At 36.3% G+C, this 20,948-nt stretch overlaps 1 protein-coding gene across 4 annotated transcripts in view; it reads left to right on the top strand.

Moving 5' to 3' along the window:
• The window catches only part of DWA1 (DWD (DDB1-binding WD40 protein) hypersensitive to ABA 1), a 262,989-nt gene extending 244,554 nt beyond the window's left edge, over nt 1–18,435 (top strand). For 3 of the 4 annotated variants that reach the window (XM_089820059.1, XM_089820040.1, XM_089820029.1), the window contains one exon: nt 17,862–18,435. In XM_089820059.1, the coding sequence (XP_089676185.1) occupies nt 17,862–17,942 (81 nt within the window). In that variant the 3' untranslated portion in view covers nt 17,943–18,435. Of the gene's footprint in view, nt 1–16,299; nt 16,333–17,861 lie in introns of those variants that run through there. The other variant, XM_089820049.1, reaches the window with a different exon arrangement.
• The last annotated feature ends 2,513 nt before the right edge of the window (nt 18,436–20,948 follow it).

Here is a 20,948-nt window from a genome sequence, read left to right as displayed (position 1 = left end):
GTTATGTTAATCTTGCATTGGTTGCACCCTTGATGGGAATTTAAATTCATTGCTTAATATGGATCAATTCTTAGTTACAAGCACATTGACTCCTTGAAAGACACCCCAAGCAAAATAAAATATTAGGCCTTTGAAGAAATAAAAGAATAAGGAAGCATAGTAAAACATGACAAATTAAAAGCAAGGTTAAAAGTCAGAGGAGAAAACCAAATGCAAAACACTGGAAAGAATAAATAACAGAGGCATAATGAAGGGAAAGGAAGATTAAAATAGGGGAGGTAGATGAGAGGATGGAGGTCCAATTACCTAACAACCTTGCCAAGCATACACATGGAAGCAAACGTAGGATTGCAGCAAAGAGACAACAACATTCATAGCTTTACTAATTGATTACATAGCCCGCATGATAAAATATATGTAATAACATCCACTATGCCCGACTGTGAGACCTTCAAGGTTGTGATACCAACTTTTTAGTCAAACTTCTTCCTCCTTAGCTTACTATAGGTACCAAGTGGAAATATGTTTTTCTTCAAATTAACCATCACTTCATCTCCAATCTCAAAAGATTTATGTCTTCTTCCTTTATTTGCTCTCTGTTTATACTCAAGGTTACTATCCTCTAGATTCTTCTTTACTTCCTCATGAAATCTGCAAATTCCTCTCCTTCAACACTTCTCTTCATCTCAATATTCAAATCTCTTAATTCAGTTGTCCCCTTGTGATTCAATCCATTAACAATCTCAAAGGGTGTCTTCTTGGTACTTCTATTCATAAAATTGTTATTTGCGAACTCTACTTGTACTAAGATCAAATCCCAATTAGCAGGCTTATCCCCAATCAAACATCTTGATAAGTTACCCAAACTTATGTTCACAACCTCATTTTGTCTATCGATTTACGAATGAAATGTAGAACTAAACTTCAATTCTGTATCCATTTTCCTCCGAAGTGTCCTCCAAAAATGACCATTAAACTTGCTCTCTGTCTAAAGCAATAGTCCAAGGCAACCCATGTAATCTTACTATCTCATTGAAGAATAATTCAGCCACATTTACATCATTAGATGTCTTCTTACAAGGTATGAAATGAGCCATTTTTGAAAATTTGTCAACTACTACTAGAATAGAGTCATTGCCTCTTTGAGTTCTAGGTAAACCAAGAACAAAGTCCATACTTATATCTTCCCAAGGTTTGCTAGTTACAAGCAATAGTAAATGCAATCCCAAATTCTGACTGGTTCCTTTTGTTGTTTGATAAATTTTGCAACCTCTAACCATCTTCTGTACATCCATATAAATTTGAGGCCAAAATACCTTTGAGAAATGCACTTTAGTGTTTTAACAATTCTAAAATGTGCTGCAAGTCCTCCACTACGTTTCTCATTCATGATACTATCCCTCATAGATCTTCTAGGTATGCACAACTGAGTTCCTTTGAACAACATGTCTTCCGGAATGAAATAATCAACCCACTTATTCTATTCGCTCATCAATTGATTCTTACAAGCTTTCCAAGGTTTTGCAGAATCAGGATCCATTTCATGCAAATGCTTCAAATCATCAAAATCAAATACTTTAACTCTCATTTCTGTCAGCAAATTTCTTCTTCTCCTCAAAGTATCAACAGCCTTGTTTGATTGTCCACTTTTATGTTTCAACACAAGAAAAATTCTGCAAATACTCAACTCACTTCATGTGTCTCTTATTCAACTTGTTTTGACTTCCCAAGTACCGTGAAGTTTTATGATCAGTTTACAACACAAAAATCTTTAGGTATTAAATAATGTCTCCACTTCTTCAAAACTTGAACAATAGCATAGAATAAATATCTTCTCTTAGCATCATTCAACTTTGCACTATAGAAAGCTACGAGCCTTCCTTCTTGACTCAAAACAACTCCAATGACACTTCCGCTAGCATCACAATCAACTTGAAAAACCTTTATGAAATTAGGGAAATCAAGTGCAGTCAATTTTGCTACCTTTTGTTTCAATGTTTCGAAACTCTCATATACTCCATTGGTCCACTTGAAATCCTTTTTGTCACCTCTCATGCTTTATGTCATAGAATTACATATTGAACTAAAATATTTGATGAATTTCCTATTGAAACTTGCCAATACATGAAATATTGGCTTCTCAGACATTCTCAGGTGTAGGCCAGTCAAGAATAACTTTTACTTTTTTAGGATCCATCTTCAAACCATTAGCTGAAATTACAAAACCAAGATACACAATCTCCTCCATCACAAAAGAACATTTCTTCAAGTTAATCAACAACTTTTCTTCCTTCAATCTTTGCAGTACTTGTTTATTATGCTCGAGGTGTTTTTTAGTCGTATCGAATATCAAAATGTCATCAAGATTTACAATCACAAACTTACCCAAGAATTTCTTCAAAGCTTCATTCATCAACCTCATGAAGGTACTAGGTGCATTAGTTAAACCAAAAGGTATAACCAACCATTTATACAATCCTTCATTTGTCTTAAAAGCAATTTTCCATTCATCGCCCTCTCTAATTTTGGTATGATGATAGCCACTTTTCAAATAATTTTTTGTAAAATACCTCACTCCACTGAAACAATCCATTATGTCATCCATCCTAGGCAAGGGAAAGTTATACTTCACTGTGAGCTTGTTTATAGGTCTAGAATTAATCCACATTCTCTATTCGCCTTTCTTCTTAGCTGCCAATACAACATGTACAACACAAGGACTCAAAATTTCTCTAATTAGACCCTTCTCAAGTAGTTCTTGCGCTTGTCTATTCAATTCAACATTTTCAACAGGTGTCAATCTTTGTGGTGCTTTATTAGGCGGACTAACTCCAAATATCAAATCCATACAATGACTAATACTTCTCATAGGAGGTAAACCATCAGGTACATTGTTAGAAATAATGTCTTGAAACTTCGCCAGCAAAGACTCAATCTGAAGTACTTGCTCAAGTTCATCTTGTTTTAGAGTCTTTCTAGGGAATCAAATCAAAACAAACATTCTTCTCCTTTACTTCTTTAACAAACTGATTTCCTTCAACCAAACATACTCTTAGTATGGTATAGTGATTCTTATCAGGCTTTTCTACCAAAGGTAACAAAGTTTGCTTCTTCTCATCAACCTAAATAGTATACTGATTCGATCTACCATCAGGCAAACAAAATCTATTATATTGCCAGGCTCTACCCAATAGAATATGACAACTTTCCATAGGCATAATATCACACACGACTTCATCATGATAATTCCCAATTTTGAACTTAACAATGCATTGTTCACTTACAAGTAATTTATGCTTCTTCTAGATCGAACCAACATGATAAGGCTTCGGATGTCTTAATCTCTGTAGCTGTAACTTGTCGACCAACTCCTTGAATGCCAATTTTTTTTTGTTCCACTGTTAATGATTACTTTGCAACATTTTCCAGCAATATTACATTTAGTCTTGAATAAACTTTTTCTTAGAGCTGGTTCCTTGTCAGTTTCCTCAGTCCACAACACTCTTCTCAACATCAGGTTCTCACCATGCTCTAGTTCATTAGGTGTTTTAATGAATTCTTCACAAGTTAAAGTATTTTTGTTGCTTCCTCCTATCTTCTTACTAGAATTACTACATTCAAAAGCTCTATGCCCTTACCCGCACTTGAAACAAGTGCCTTTAAACCAAGTTCTTTCTTCTCTTTACCCCCATTATTATTCCTAGAGTAACCGTTATAGCTACCTCTAGTGTAATTACTTCTCTTCCTAATAGGTTCTTTCCATTCTACCTTTCCTTTATCATGAGTTGTACTATTAGACTACTTTCTCCATAAGTTCTTCCTCTACTTATTTGAAATCTGCCACCTCTTCCTCTTGGTCTTTAATCATGTTTCTTCGCCAACCTTTCTTCAGCCTTCAAGCTATATTGATATTCTTCTTCCACACTATCCATCTTAACATGGCTAATCTCATGTTGAATTGATGTCCTCGAACCATTAAGGTATCTAGCCACTTTCTCATCATCCACATGTCCAGAATTGATATCCAATTTGTAGAGTTCTTCAGTGTATTCCTTTACACTCATGTCCTTTTGTCTTAGATTCTGCATTCTTCTCAACATGTTAACTTGGTAATCTGCTAGAAAGAAGTTTTTCATTTTGGCAATCATCTTTGCCTGTCTTAATCTTTTCCTTTCCTCTTCTTCGCCGTTTAGTTTGCAAGTGATCCCACCAAAGTAAAGCATGACTCTTCAACTTCATGATTGCTATGTTCACCTTTTTGTCATCAGGAGTGCTTTCATACTCAAAATACTTATCCATCTCAAAGATCCAATACAACACAACATTCGTCTCAAGTCTTCTATTATAGCAAGCAACTTCAACAATAGGTCTAAAGTTTTCCCTAGACAAAACTCTAAGAAGCCTTTCCTCATCTTGTTTTGTTTGAGGTTCAGGGTTTGGATTAAGTGTTGCTTCTTCATCATCACTAACATCCTTATGGTGTACACTTCTTCTTTGGGTTGTCTCAATAGCTTCAAGTCTTGCTGCAATTTGTCTCAACATGTCCATTATAGCACTATCAACATTTTCTCTCCCTCGAACCATCTTTGACAATAGTTCCTGCAAGACCGTAATCTTCTGCAAGTTGTAGGTCAGATTTCAAATCTTCCACCCTACAACCAATCCAATTAAAGTTCTCCACGATGAAACTCACAAGAAAGAAACTCACCTAACAACCCTGCCAAGAGTACACAGAAGAAAACATAGGATTGTAGCAAAGAAACAACAACATTCATAGATGTGCTGATTGATTACACAGCCTACATGATAAAATGTATGTAATAACATCAAATATGCCCAACTCTGAGGCCTTCTAGGTTGCGGCCATATACAAAGAAATTATCACATTAGTGTCCAAGCTTGCAATCTTTAACTTCCTTCTTACTACTAACTACTTGATTCTATTATGCTCCATTCCATGCTACTTTCGTATATCTAATCCAAGGTCTTATATAGCAAGCTAGGCCACAAGTTGGCTAGTTAGGAATTTATTTATAATAGAGGTTGTACCTTGGAGATATAAACCATAACCCAAGCACCACACATCAATTATTCCAGACACAATTAGTGTCCAAGCTTGCAATCTTTAACTTCCTTCTTACTACTAACTACTTGATTCTATTATGCTCCATTCCATGCTACTTTCGTATATCTAATCCAAGGTCTTATATAGCAAGCTAGACCACAAGTTGGCTAGTTAGGAATTTATTTATAATAGAGGTTGTACCTTGGAGATATAAACCATAACCCAAGCACCACACATCAATTATTCCAGACACAAACAAGGAGTTGGCTCCCAACTACGCAAGCCACCACGTCATCATAGGAAACCGCACAAGAAGAAATAACATGCCTCGCTAGATGAAAACTGCAAGAAATAGACCGAAAAGAATGGAACAAAAGTCCAAGAATATGACACATCAGCTTTTGCACTATTAGGGTAAGGATTGAAATTAGGTCCTCAACAAGATTCAAACTACGCACATCACAAAACTTAAGGTAGCAACGGCTACAACGCGAACAACAAATTGGTAAGAAAACAAAAAATATTTTTGGATGATGCAAGATTGCTCGTTTACCCAAGATGCTCTTGCATCAAAGATTATGTGTTGGGGAGATGTAAAGAAGGGAACAAAATACTATAATATCCCTATCATTAAATAAAATAAATTAATAACTTTATTTGGGGTCTCAATTGATTTTTGTGTATCTCAGGCCCATCTTTAATTTTCCATAGGTGTAGGTGTTTGCCGTGTCATGTGTTGGCACGTTGTTTCTCCCTCGGGAGTTTTCCTATGACAAGGTGTATATATTTGTTGGATTAGTTGTTGTAGATATGCCATTTGGATTATTTCTTTGTACTACAAATTCCTATTAGAATTTTGTATTGTTTGCCATTTCGGAAGTGGAAGACCTTCCTTACTTGGCTCTTGTGGTTTTAGTGGGATTAAACCCTCATTCCGTGATGGTTTACTTGCTCGGATCTAGCAAATCTAAGTGTCATCTTTGGTGGCAACTAAATGCTATTGAAGCAATCCTATTTGATAGTAGTCCAATGTTATTTTCATTGTCTAAATTGGTTTAAAATTATCTGAAGGTGTAGACATACTCAATGACAATTACAGACTACCGTAGGGACATCCCAAACTACCGTAGGGACATCCCAAACTACCATATGTATACCACCAAACTACCATAGGTACATCCCAAACTACCATAGGCCCATCCTAGACTATTGTAGGCACATTCTAGACTACTGTAGTGTTGGTGAACAGATTGTCTTTCCTAGAAAATTCAGTAATTCGATCTATGCCCAAGACCGAAAATTCAAAAAGTTCACAACAGTTGGGTAAACGTTATGTTAATCGTTTCCCTCTGAATTTTACAGGTACAGGTCCCCTTACAAATACTTTATTAATGAATTTGAAAGATCAAAACAAATAAATTACATACTTTTGTCAGAAAGTGTTTAAGTGACACTTATGTACTCTTAGGTACTGAGGTATTGATTTACAACTTCAGAAATTTAACATTTAATCAAAGAGCTCACAGTCTTTCCATAAGTGAGTAGGACTCAAAATTGAACCTAAATTCTACAACTTAAGCCAATTTTATCAAATGAGAGACAAATACAAACAGATCGAGAAATAGCAGTAGATGTCATACAATATTAACCATCACGGCTCACAAAGTAACCGTAACTGATTCTGCCCAAACACTCAGTTTCAAAGCATAGTAAAATATGATAGATATATATTCAAAAAGATTTCCCAAGCACAAAGTCTATAAGAGAGAACTTTTGCATATATTATTATTTGTCTATTACTATTTCCGTCTAACCAACTTTAATAATGCTAAACTTAATCAAAGTATTTTTAAGCTACTAAAATCTAACCTTGTTTTAGTCAAATGCTCTAGCATTTAGTCTTTTGCAAACCTGAAAAGGCCTCCATCAAAACCCAGCCTTTAGTTGACAACAGTTATAAGCAAAGAAACAATTTTAAAATAGCTTTGAAAATTCAAACGTCAAAGATAACCATTTGTAACTAAACATCCTCACCAGGCTTTCCTCCATCTACCATGGTTTGCTTGACTGATTTCCAGCTTCTGAAGGCGCTCGCAAATTCCTACATCATGTGGTAGTGAGGATTCTTCAAGCCGAGTAGTTTTGATCTGCAGGCATCTTTCTGCCACTTGAGCTCCCTAATCCTACGGCTTTGTCTTGGCAGAAGGTCCTTGTTTAAATATAACATTGATTCAATGTTGGCTAGGGTGGTGAAGCCTCCGGAAGTAGGGGTGTCGTCATTTATCCTTGACATGGCGTCGTTGAAGCTCTTGGTTAAAACCTCGAAGTCCATGTTGCTGTCCTCAAACTGTAGAATACTTGTAGGGTTGACAATTTGCATATCCTTTAGGAGCTTTTTATGCATTCCAACGAGTAAAGTGAATCCTTCCAACCCATATTATTTTTGAGGATGAACAACATGCATGAGTCTATAGTTTTCATAGGATTTTCGCTCAGAAACTTCAACACACCATATTTTTCAACTTTGTGGACTTGAAACACAATGGCTTGGCATCGGCTTTGATCAACCTCCCACACTGGAACAAGGGTTTGGACCTCACCCAACAATGCTTCTCCTTATGCATACGTGGTAGTGAAATCTAGAATAAATTTACTACCCTCCTTTATTGTGGATCCCACTAACTCGTGCATTGCACCTGAGAGTAATTTTCCCTTTTGCATTTGTTTAACCAATTGCTGGCTATCTGATGAATTGGGATCAAAAGATTGCGGAGTCTGAATTAATGGAAAAGCGCCCAAATTCATCAGATAATCTATGTACTCGGCCACGGTGATTACCAACCTTTTCAGTTCTTTCGTTTCTTTGCTATCCCTTTCAGATTGAGTTAGAATATGATGTGTAGAGAATTTGAAGAAGTGGTTCCTGGTATCTCTGGTGATGACCCCCAATTCCATAGTAGTAACTTTGAAATCCTTTGCGTCAATCTCCCTTGATTCATCCTTCTGTTTATAGGTAGCCACCTCTGTCATCACCTTTCCAGTCACAAGGTCTTTGATCAACTGTGCGTCATTTTTTATCTTCTTGCTCTTAGAACCACATGCTGCGTATTTTGTGACAATGTCCTTGACTGTTATAAACACCAATTGAAGGCTAGGTTTCTTGCTTACTGAATTCGATAGCCATGGTGGAATAGTGGAAGTATCCGTCATCCCTTGATTTCCTTTGGAAGGAGTCATGAAACTAGGCTGATCCGACTTTGAAGCCTCTATTAATTCTACATCACCATCTTGATTATCTAAAAAGGTGAGCTCTTCTCCTTGATCCTGTCCTTGAGTCATCATTTTCTCTTTCTGAACCTTCTGTTTTGCGAGTGCCTTAGATTTTGGCCTTGGACCTGGTTCTAGGAGCTGTGATTTGTTTAGGAGATGCTGCTCTTTTGGGGTTCTTGGGAGTCGAAATATCACCTTCAACATGAGATGAAATTTGGATGTCAGAAGTTAATGTTTTAGAGAAAGAAACTACCTTTGGGGATTTTGCAGTTTGTTTCACATTGACTGATTTCATGCTCCTTCTCCTTAACCAGTTATCTGTGCAAGTTAAAATGGATCTAGTTCTAATGTTTATACCATCTTCTTCATCCCGGTTGCAATCCACTTCTAGTTGCTTCTGCTCACTTGCCTCTTCCCACCCTAGTTCAACAACATCTGAACCATCTTCAATTGTTCCCTCCAATTTGAACTTCAATTTCAAGGAACTAATTTCAGAAAGTGTTAATCTTGAATGATCCCTTTTAACCACATCTCTCTCATCTTTACAATCTTCCCATAATTCTTCTAAATGAGGAACCATTGGTGATTGGCCGTTAAGATTGAGAACCTTTGTTGCGAAACCTTTGCTATCAAAATCTCTCCTTCTTTGGTAGAATCCAAGGTTAAAGCTAAGCAAGTTGCTTCCAATCACAGGGCATTGATCATATTACTGCAAGCTAAATGATCGAGTCTGATGGGAAAAACAGACTCCCACTTCCCCTGAGCCAGGTTATCTTTAATCACAAAAAATAATTGCCTACATATCTCGGGTATAATAAAACAATCTAAGGCATATTGAGGCAGCTTCACAGGTTCTTCTTCAAATCCTCCTACTCGTAGGTATATAAACTTAGGAAATTGAATGAAAGAGCTTCTGTATGTTTCAACTAGCCTATGGGCCTCTAGGGATATTCTCGGCATTAGTGCTTTTCTAAGGTTCAAATGTACATTTTCCATCAAAAAGTCATGAGTTTTCTTGGATTCCTCCAAGACTTTGTCCTTTTGTAGTAGGGGGCAATATTTGTAAACAGTTACATCTTCATTCCAAGGGTCATGGGGAAGGAAAGTAATATTGCTAACACACCCAACACAATAGGTCAAGTATGAAGACATATGGAAATCTTCTCTCAATATCTTAGATTGATTGAGCTGATTCCTTAGCGAACTGGCTATCAATTCTGCCCAATCTAGAAATTGTTTTGCTTTCAGGATAATGTCTATGTAGTGGTACATCCAGTCTTCAGAGAGGAAAACATCAACAAACCCTTTAACCCAGTGTAGCAAAACCATTAGATCATGGACATGAAGCTTCATGTGACCTTTAGTGATTATTTTGGGCAGCCTTGAACAACCTTTCTAGTTAATCTCTGTCGATTTCCTAGCCATCATGTTACGGTACTTGTTTGGGTTCTCTTGGTATTCAACCAGAGACTGGGTAGGGCTAAAGGCAGAAGATGTGCTCTCAAGTAGATGCAACTCTAACGAGATAGTTTCCCTAGAGATGGACAATACTAGTTCCCCGTCTTTGTTCAAAATACTCTTGGTTCTCTCATTATAGTGATCAATGCACAACTGAAGCAATTCAGGACTTAAAGGACGGGAGGAAAAGCAACAGCTTCGATTAGACCACTTGTAAGGATTTCTAAGCAACCATTAACCTCGGCAGCTTGTTCAAGAAAACTCTCTTGTAACTTCTCAACCCTGACTCCTAAATTAGTGTCCGAAATGACGGGTCTCTTACGTTCAAGACTGGAGATGTTCCCAAAGAAATACAGAGCAGACCTCATTCTAAACAAAGGAAAGAAAAACACAACACTTCTCTTGATCTTCAAAGTAACAATCATAGGAGAAAAGGGCAAGGGGTTTCTTGTATTCTCAACTGTGATCAGCTGAAAGAAAACCTGACCACTTCTCTTCCTTCATTGTTGCTTCACTTCTAATTTGCCTTTGCACATGATAAAACAATTACATGGGAAACTAGTGTTTTAAAGGTAAGGGAACATACTGGTGAAAGTACCACCTCATAATGAAGTATTCATGGTGAGATTGTTGCAGCTTAACTTGCACGCTTGAAACTATGACAAGACTCTTTCACTAAATGATCACCCGTCATGAGTGTCCTTGCAATAATTATAAAAACCTGACATCCAATCTGACCCCCAAATGAAAGATTCGCCTTCCTTTTAATCATGATGATAACTTGGCCTTCGCCTTAAGCAATGGTACTTCGGACAAGACCTTTTAATCATTATGCTGACACCTCATTTAATTTCTCGAGAACTGTTGTCCTTTTAGGAATCATTAATATCCGTGTGTAGAATCCTCAATAGTAGAACTACTTTGAACTGCTTTGAACCAAGGTTCAAAGAGGTCCGAAGTGGTTCAAGTAAATGTCTCTAGTGCACTTAGTAAATACCACCTGCAGAAAAAGGTTAGTATCAAAAAGCTTTGGTTGAATTGCTTTGAACTACCTTGAACGAAGGTTCAAGGAGGTTCAAAGTGGTTCAAGAGAAAGACTTACAAAAAGACATCACAAGACTGACTTCTATATGCAAGGAACGATGACTCTTGAAAAGGAGAAAGCACGAAAAGCTTGCTTGACGTAAGATTTTGGATTTTAAAGAGGAATCAAAAAGTTACAATGGCAACTCAAAACTAGGGCTAACAGGTAGGTTCACCACCAGAGTACCATAGGGACATCCCAGAGTACCGTAGGCACATCCCAGACTACTATAGGCACATCACCGGACTATCGTAGGTACATCCCAGACTACTATAGGCACATCCCTGACTACTGTAGGGACATCCCACCAGACTACTATAGGTACATCCCATACTATTGTAGAGACATACCAGACTATCATAGGGACATCTCTAACCACCATTCTCGTCATACGACCATCTCCATACACTTCAAATTTCTTGTATGACGAAAAATTTCAGCCCAGGCATGTGGGGATCATTACCTTAGTATTAGAGCCAATTATTTTGCCAGCTTGTGGAAATGAATGCAAGTTTATACTCAAAGGAGAAGGCGAGATCATCTTTTTGGTAGAATGGTAGATCCCTATGATCTCATGACAGAACTCATGAATCTTTTAAGAGAGCTCAGTAGAAACTGAATGCAGATCAACGAAACCCAAAGGCTTATAAATGAAACATTACAAAAATTGGCTAAGAGAAAGACAATAGGAGAATAGAATTAGTATAGCGATGACTCTGTTATGGGAAGGACAAACCCTCATCCCTCTCACTCTCGACCTTTTATACCCATCTTCCTTCCAAGGATGGAAGCACCACGCAATGAAAGAGAACCCACCTTTCAAGAAATTCAAGAAGATTGGAGGAATGCGAATATGGAAGCTGATATATCCTACAATGACTATGTTGATCTAAGAACGAGATATTCAGGTAGGGGAAATTATGGTTATTTTAATGATGATATCAAGAGAAAGATCGGAAAAGTAAACTTATCACCATTTGATGGATTTGAAGTCATCATTATAGACATGGGTTCTGAAGGTAGACACCTATTTTCAGCTCAACTTGATGCCCGAAGAGGAAGCAAACATGTTCATAGTGCTCCATCTAGAAGGAGTTGTGCAAGACTGGTGGCACCATGGATTGGTCACTCTCGGTCATGACCAAGTGATCAAGTGACCTCATATGTCAAGTTCACTGAGAGACTAATTGTTTGTTTTGATGGGAAGGATCCTGAACTAAACCTCAAAGATTTTGAACAGCTAAGGAAAATAGTTATGGTAGACAATTACATTACATAGTTTTCAGAGGCTATCAATAGGAATCGTGTTATTCATGGATGGGCTAAGGGAGCCCTTGAGAGGCTGGATCAAAGGGTTCAACCTGTGCACACTCAATGAAGCTATTAAGAATGTGCGTGACATGACCGCATCTTCCTCCAAAACCCACGTAGTTATGCCAACACCTTCCCCATAAGAAGATAAAGACAAGGAACCAATTCAGGAAAAACCTTTGCTAGATGAAGACTCTCGACAAGAGCTCCGTAAGAAAAAGCTTTGTTTCATGTGCAAGGGACCATGGGGATTGGATCACCGCTGCATTGGGAAGGGAAAGTTTTATTACATTGAGGTATTTCTAGATGATGACAAAGGACAAGTTTCGAAAATAATTGGTCAAGAAATTAACTAGGAAGAGAGAATAAATGCCCTCATACAAAAGGGGTTTCATTGCTACCCTTACTACAATGGTTGGAAGTAGTATCTTAAGGGTTCGTGGCACACTTCACGAAAAATGAGTTAGAGTCATGATTGATAGTGGCGCCATGCTCAATTTCATCAATTCGTCATTGGTCCCTAGTAAAGGCTTGCGCGTAGTGGAGCATGGAGGATTTGAGGTTAAGGTTGTCGGAGAAACCTTGTTACCCTACACTCACGTGATCCCATGGTGAAACATTTCCATGGGAAGCTATACTTTGACAGATGATTTCTTTGTCATAGATTTGGTTGACATTGATATCATATTGGGCATCCAGTATATGGAGACCCTTGATCAATACACCTAAAGCTTCAAGAGGATGGACTTTTCATTCGAGACAGATGACAAGAAGGTGTTGCTAAGAGGAATGCCAAATAATGGACCGAGGGAAGTCACAATCAAGAAGATGGAGGCCATTTTTAAACATGATATGATCCCAAAATTTAACTTCGATGTTGCGGTGGCAAGTAAAAACATGACAGTGAATACTTTACCTCATTCCTTGGATGATTGATGGGCCCATTTGTTGGTCTAATTCATGATGAAAGATACAAAGTGATCGATGATATCATTTACTGATAGATGGCTATATACATGATGAAAGATACAAAGTGATCAATGATATCATTTACGACAGCGATAAGATCTACTTAGTGCTTGACTCAAAATGAAGAAGCTGATTACAAAAGGTTTCTCAGAATCGGATTTAGTATTGCTTGAGGATAAGCAATTTTTGGGATGGGAGGACTGTAATATCCCTATCATTAAATAAAATAAATTAATAACTTTATTTGGGGTCCAGATTGATTTTTGTGTATCTTGGGCCCATCTTTAATTTTCCATAGGTGTATGTGTTTTCTAGTGTCATGTTGCAGCACGTTGTTACTCCCTCGGGAGTTTTCCTCTGATGGGCTATATATGTGCATCAGATTAGTTGTTGTAGATATGCGATTTGGATTATTTCTTTGTACAACAAATTCCTATTGGAATTTTGTATTGTTCGCCATTTCGGAAGTGGAAGGCCTTCCCTACTTGGCTCCTGCGATTTTGATAGGATTCAATCCTCACCCTATTTCATGTTTGTTTACTTGCTCGGATCCAGAAAATTTGAGCATCATCTTTGTTGGCAACTAAATACTATTGAAGCAATCCTATCTGACAATATTCTATTGTTATTTTCATTGTCTGAATTGGTTTGTAAATATCTAAAGGTGTGGACATACTCAGCGGCAATTACAGACTATCGTAGGTACATCCTAGATTATCGTAGGTACACCCCCAAACTACCTTAGGCACATCCCAGATTACTGCACATACTAGACTATCATAGTTTGACCACCAGAATACCGTAGGCACACTCTAGACCACCGTAGGCACATCCTAGACCACCGTAGATACATCACCAAATTACCATAGGCACATCCCAAACTACCGTAAGCACATCACCAGAATACCGTAGGGACATCCCAAACTACCATAAGGACATCCTAGACTACCGTAGGTACATGCCACCAGACTACTGTAGGTACATCCTTGACTACTGATGGGACATCCTAGACTACCATAGGGACATCCTTGACTACCATTCTTGTTGTATGACCATTTTTGTACACCTCAGATTTCTTGTACGACAGAAAATTCGAGCCTAGACGTGTGGGGAAGATTACAAATACTAAATGCATTGAGGAGGCATAATATCGAAATGCCAAGCATTGGAAAGAATAAATAACTGAGGAGGCATAATGAAGGGAAAGGAAGATTATATGTGTTGGGAAGACATAAAGAAGGGAATGAAATACTGCATGCTTCGAGGAGGCATAATATCAAAGGAACATATGAACCCACTGAAATTTGTGTTCATAGAAGACATCACATAATTTCTTACTTCAAGTCGGTGGAAGCAATCTTGAAGCCTGCTTAGCTCCAATGCTACAACTAGGGCAGATAGGTTCACTACTGAAATAGTATGCCCTTAGGTTTTCCATTCTAGGGTTTAAGCTCCAAGAAGCTCTCTCCAAATTTAAGTAGAAGAAAATTAATCCAAGCATATGCAAATGAGCCTTAAAATTTTCTTTTCTAAACCTTGGGAAGCTTCTCAAAAGACTTCCTGCACTTGTTATTATTTCAATATGTTTAAATGATGAAGTGACTTTAATAGTTTCTCCTTAATATTTTACCAAGTCACTTTATTTCACTATTAAATTAATTAAATAGCATTACCCCAAAAATGTACATTTTTGGTTAATAGTAAATGGTTAATCTTCCCTTCTAAAGACAGCCCATGGGAATAACATAGGCTAAGTTGTCTCCTGGTTACTCGTTGGAAGGGGGACATTACATGCTCCCTTAAGGGGGCTAGTAACATAATATAATTCAAATGTATCAATTTAATCAATATTATTCTTGTGTCTCTTTGCAGCAAATATTTTTGGTATGTCTATTAATTGTCTCTAATCTCTTGCACTAAGGACTATATTGCAAGTACTTTTAAAAATAGTTTTGCCCTTGGAACTTTGTGAGGAATGAAGAGATTTGGTGAAGGATGTACATAACAAGAACTCTCCTCAAAGAAGAATGCTGAATGTGTAGATGAAAAAAAGAATCTGTAGATGATTTGAGATTGCAGCTTATCACCATCGTCATTTCTTCATTTGCCTTCTTCCTGTCTGTTTTCTTTTATGCAAATTGGAAAGTAGGGCATTCATTTCTCCTCACTTCGTTGGACATGTGATGACTCATTTTTACATTTTGGCTGAAAATTTGAGCAAGGTGGAATTTTAACGGTTAACCTATTGATTTCTTCTCTCACAGTAAACCCACAAAAATCACAAGGCATTGTGCTCTTGGCCTCACCCAATGAACCATATTTCTATGCTGTCTCTCCTGGCATTGCCATTGCTGTATCTATAGATTTAGAAAACTATAAAATATTGCTGATACAGCAAGGTTTTCAGTGTTCAAATTTAAAATTTTAAGAAACAGAAAAATTAAAAGGATATCTTTGCCAAATGCCCTTCAATGTCTGTTCAATCCTCAAATTCAACCTCCAACTGCTTGTGAATCACTTATCTCTGTTTCATTTGCAACTGTTGAAGACTGGATAGAAAAAAATGAACAAATTTCTTGCTCTAGCTTGAGAATTTTCTGCTTTTCACTCTCGCGAAGTCTTTGCTTGTAATGATGAGTCTTAGCATAAGACCTACTGAGTTACTAGGGAGATGACAAAAAAACATGGTAGGAATTGGGCAGGTGCAATGTGAGTCTGGCACGAGTTGTGGGGCACATTGACTCTCAAGTCGGAATGAGTGTAGGCAATATGTTGCCTTTGGATGGCATGTTGCTGAGCTTTTTGTTGAAGTGCTTTAGCAATACTTGTGTTTGTTTTCTTCAATAATTTAATTGAGAGCTCATTAATGTCTTTCTTATACTAAAGCAAGTGCTGATAAATGATTCTTATCTAATGGAGACCTGCATTTGTTCTCTCATGCCTGCAATATGTATTAATTTTCCTTTCACCATTGAATGTGGGTCAGAAGCAAAGAAATGCTTTGTTAAACAAAAACCATGTTGGCAGCATTTATATCCATTTTAAAGATTCACCCTGTGAGATTAACCAATGATTTAATGGAGGAAGAATTTAAGGAAATCATTTAGCGTTTGCTTGCTTTTATTGATGATGTTACTAGCAGGGCCTGCCAGAGGAATGACTGAAGAAGTTGCGCTCAATGAAATGTACTTGTGAGTGGGATTGTTAACATTTGTACAGAAACAATGGCAGGGACACTGGAAAGGGCAGAATTGGAGCCACAACCTTTGTTAGATAATCGACAGGGGTATAAACTTATCTTATATTTGAATTCAATACATTTCTAAATGTGGAAGTGGGGGAAACTGTTGAGTTCCAGGCCTTTTAGATGAAAGAGTAGATTGGGATTTATCAGTGGGATTCTTAGAGTTATTTTATTCTGGAGTTGTATACAGGGGCTGTGACCTTATCATACTCTTCCATAGCCACAGGCTATTGCTTGCTGCTCTGCATCTTCTTATTGCATCTGTTGTTAATGTACTTACAGACTTTGCTAGAGATTCTGAAGGGTTTAATGAGTATGAGACAGTTACATGCCCAATATGCCGACTTTTCTTCTTTTGACTTGAAGATATAGAACCTCTTTCTTGATTCTGTTTACATGGAAAAGTTATTTTCCTCTATGCAAGTAATCCGGTTGGAATGCTATGCAGAATTGAGTGTATTTGTGCCACATATACCTGGATTTTGTATTAGTATAATGCAATCAGCACAAGATGGAATCACAAATCAATTCTGGTGACGTCGCTATTCTCAAGGAAATCACAGTCTCGACTCTTGAGGATTGTATAATTGAAGCAGTTGAATCAGTTGCAGTTGTTAAAGGACGGTGTCATCTTGAGACTGATATCTTATATATCTGCTTCCACCAATCCTACCAAGGAGTCAATGCAACTTTAAATCTTTTGACTTTGGGCATGAAATTCGCAGTGTTTAAAGTTTAAACCAAGCTCTGTTTTGCCCATTGTAGACTATGGAGAAATGCTAATACAACTGTTTTCTTTGACAAAATGACTAATCATTTTTCTTTACAGGGGTATGTCTAACACAATGGAAAAAATCAAATTATTTTGGTGACCGGTCTGGTATTTAAGTCTCTGTGTGATATCAACATCTGTTAGCTATTCTAGCCTAAACCTACAAGCTTGTAAAGATTAATTTCTGTACAAACTAAATTGGTGAGATACAGGGCATTGTTCTACTTACATAGATGGAAAGAAAAAAAGAGATTTGTCCAGAAATAATTTGATTATTTCAACTGGTCAAGTTGCATCCACCCCCATGTAGCTGAAGATGCTCTTCTCTCTACAATATGCAAGTTTCTTACTTCATTTAATACATTATAACTTTTGAGTTGTATTACGAAAATAAAAACATTCCATCTCTAGTAGTGAATTGTTCTCATTCAATTTAACTTGGAGCTTCGTGATGCAAGTGTATTTACATTCTAGTTTTACTCATTTTTTTGCATAAAATAGTCAAATTTAATTCTACATTTCAATTTAGCTGCTTTCATGGTTCATAACCTTCTTGCAATTCGATAATGCAAGATGTTCTTTCTAGGAATTTTGTGCTAAAATCAAATTGTTGAGCAATGCTAAAGTTTATGAAGTATTAGGTAATATTTTGATTATTTAAGGGAAACTATATTTTGTATGAATGCAGGTTACGGCAGTTGGAGGCTATGGAGGTTTAATTGATCTTATTTCTGATTTCAGTAGCCATCTTTGTGTTTTTCGATGCTGAGATCCCTAATCAAAATGTGAGGGTGAAAAGTACTTCGATATTTGATCTTGGCTTGTTCGTAAATATCTTAATGACTTGCAATGCCTTTTAAGGATCATCTTACCTTTTCTTTTGGGTAGTTGAAGAATTGTAAGTATAGTTAAGATTGTTTACTTATTTTTATCCATAGGTGAATTTCAGGCTATACTACCCCTTAGGACGGCTTTGATATTGATGAGAGCAGTAATGTAATTTAAACAAAGCTAACAAATATATTCTATTTGCATATTTAATTTTATTATGTCAACATATATTTTTGTCAGTTTTAAACGTTTAAGTCATAAAAGTACTTGGAGTGGCTTTTAATATTGACAAGAAGACAAACTCTTATGTAATTTATCCAAAAATTACACGATACTTGCACAAATATTTTTATGATGTTATTAATAATGTTGTATTTTCAGTTGTAAACATGGATCAACAAAATGGTTATCTATTAATGAGCTTTTATTTATATGTTTCGCATAAAACTCCTGTGCGAAGAATGGTTAGGATATCATTGAGCTTTTAGTAAATATGTAAAGTTGATTTTTATATTAAAATCTATGTTTCAAAAAAAAAAAAGAATTAGATGCGGGTTTGAGCCCAATGTATGATTATATTATGTAATGCAATATGAATAAACTCAAGAAAAACAACAATGAATGAATGGAAGTTGGATATGAGCCCACATGACAGTTCACACAAGCCCAATATCTGGGCAGTTCCATGTTTGATTCTCTGTCGGTGCAGTTTGGATAAGGGCATGTCCGTGGTTTGTATGTGTTTTGTTGTTGGCTGTTATTGGCAGTCTTCCTACTTGTCCCTGCACACGGTTTCCACCTCACGTGGATTTGGAGGGTTATTGGAAAGGGAGCCTTCCGCTAACAACACCGGTTCATGGGCTCAATACACTTCTACTTGGTTATCTGGTCCACTACATGCATCACAAGGCATTGCTCGGAAGCGTGGGCTTAGTTGTGGTGGATGTTGTTGTCAGCTGTTTGGGCTCATTGACTTCCCCCTTTGTTCAATTGTTAGGGAACAAATCGGTTGGTTCTCTCAGCTAGGATCTAGCAGATATATTGAGGATGGCTTAAACACTTGTTTTGGGGATTAGGCCTTCTTTGCGATCTCATTAGTTCATAGCTTCAATCAAAATTATTTATTTATAAAAAAATTTAAAAAATATGAATGAATGGAAGTTATAATTTAAAAACATTAAAATTTTAAGTATTTAAATTATTCTACAATTTAGCACATATTTGTTGGTTTCTTAGATTATTGTTGTTTCATTCTCTTGGTGATTAGATTTGAATTCCTTGATTAAGTAGGTGTCCTACAACTCAAAGCATCCAACATATATATCTTATATTTTAGTGGATATTACTTCAATCTCCACCAACTATTTTTATTTTATTTGAAAATTGTGTATGCCTAATATGTGATTACTATTGTAATTTTTGGATTCGAATTTGTAATTTTTTTAAATTATCGTTGTTTCGATCCATCATTAGTATGTAAGATAACATGAGAAGAAAGATGAGTTATTGTAGACTCAAAACTTAATAAGAAGCAAGGAGAGTAGGAGAGGGGAGGGAGAAAAGAACCAGATCAAAATTACAAGACTTCAAATATCAAAAATAAAAATAAAATCAAAATAGAACTCCAAATCTATAATAAATTACATTTCACATATCAAATATGTGATAAAATGGGATAAGTAAACAAAAAAATACTTAATAATCAAAATATAAATGAAAGGAAAGAAATATAGGAAATTCAGCTAGGAATTTTGTTTCTTATCAACATTGTCAATTAGGAGTGAATGGAGGTGCTCAATTATTTTTTTGGAAAGGGGAGTTGTTCATGTATGACCAACAATTGGCTTTGTTTAGAGAGTGGATTGAAAGGACACATAATCTAGCATTGCTTTGCTAGAGGACCAATGTGTAGCTCCTTTGGTTTACAAAGTCAAGAAAAGCATGAGCACGGGTAGTTGTTTGGAAAGGGGTGGAATGGAAAAGTGCAAAACTCAACAAACCAAAACCCGTGCTAATCTACACACCACAAAAATTTGAAATCCAAAACTTACAAATATATCTAGGTGGAAAATTCCTACCGCAAGACATAAGGCCAATAACTACTCACATTAAACTGTTCTTTCGATGGAAGAAATATGGGCCTTTGCGGAGCATGATTATGAAAAAATACCATTTGAAAACCATCCAATAAAATGCAAAAACTTTTTGAATAAATATTTATATCCAAGCAATTTCTCACCATAAAATTTTCAATCTTCTCTAATTTGCTACATAACACTATCTCAAGCGATTTTCCATTTCAATTACAAATAGATATGCTTAAAGATTTTTAAAGAAGTGGTTGCATCATTTTTGTAATTCTTGCTATCAAAATAATCACTTTTTAAAAGGATTTTCAGAATTCATATCAAGGTTGAAAGAAATAAAACTTTATCAAGCATATGATCAACAATAATTGTAAATACTTCACCTTTCTTTAATATAACCAAATCTGAAAACTCCTTATCAAGAACCAAGTCATTGGATGAATTGATACTTGAATCTTTTGCATAGATGTCTCCTTGTTTAATGGAGTAAAAAATTGACTAATGAATTCCTTAATGAAAAAAAAAGAGGGGACACCCAAATTGGTTAACAATTCTTGAAGCTACAATACATTGTTAGCACAATCATTATGTAATGTATTTACTTCGTAAATTCTTTACAATTTGTAGAATTTGAAAAATCTTTAACAAAGAACGATTTTTCTTTACTCCTAACACAACCTTCATTAGATGAACCTTGAAACAACATTATTGTGTGTTCAAAGTAGAATTGTTCTAGCATAAACTCATTAAAATCTTGGAAATAATCATTCTTATAGTCTTCTTCTAAAAGAATTGAAGGCATAGTATGAAATCTTTCATCTACGATGTTTTCTAGGACAAAATGACACTTAACAGTT

This window comes from Cupressus sempervirens, chromosome 1, assembly GCF_028749045.1.
Source record: "Cupressus sempervirens isolate cs-2001-9-10 chromosome 1, ASM2874904v1, whole genome shotgun sequence".
In the NCBI taxonomy this organism is placed as follows: Eukaryota; Viridiplantae; Streptophyta; class Pinopsida; order Cupressales; family Cupressaceae; genus Cupressus; species Cupressus sempervirens.
Note: the sequence above shows the minus strand (reverse complement) of the source record. Positions and strands in the feature narration are given on the sequence as shown.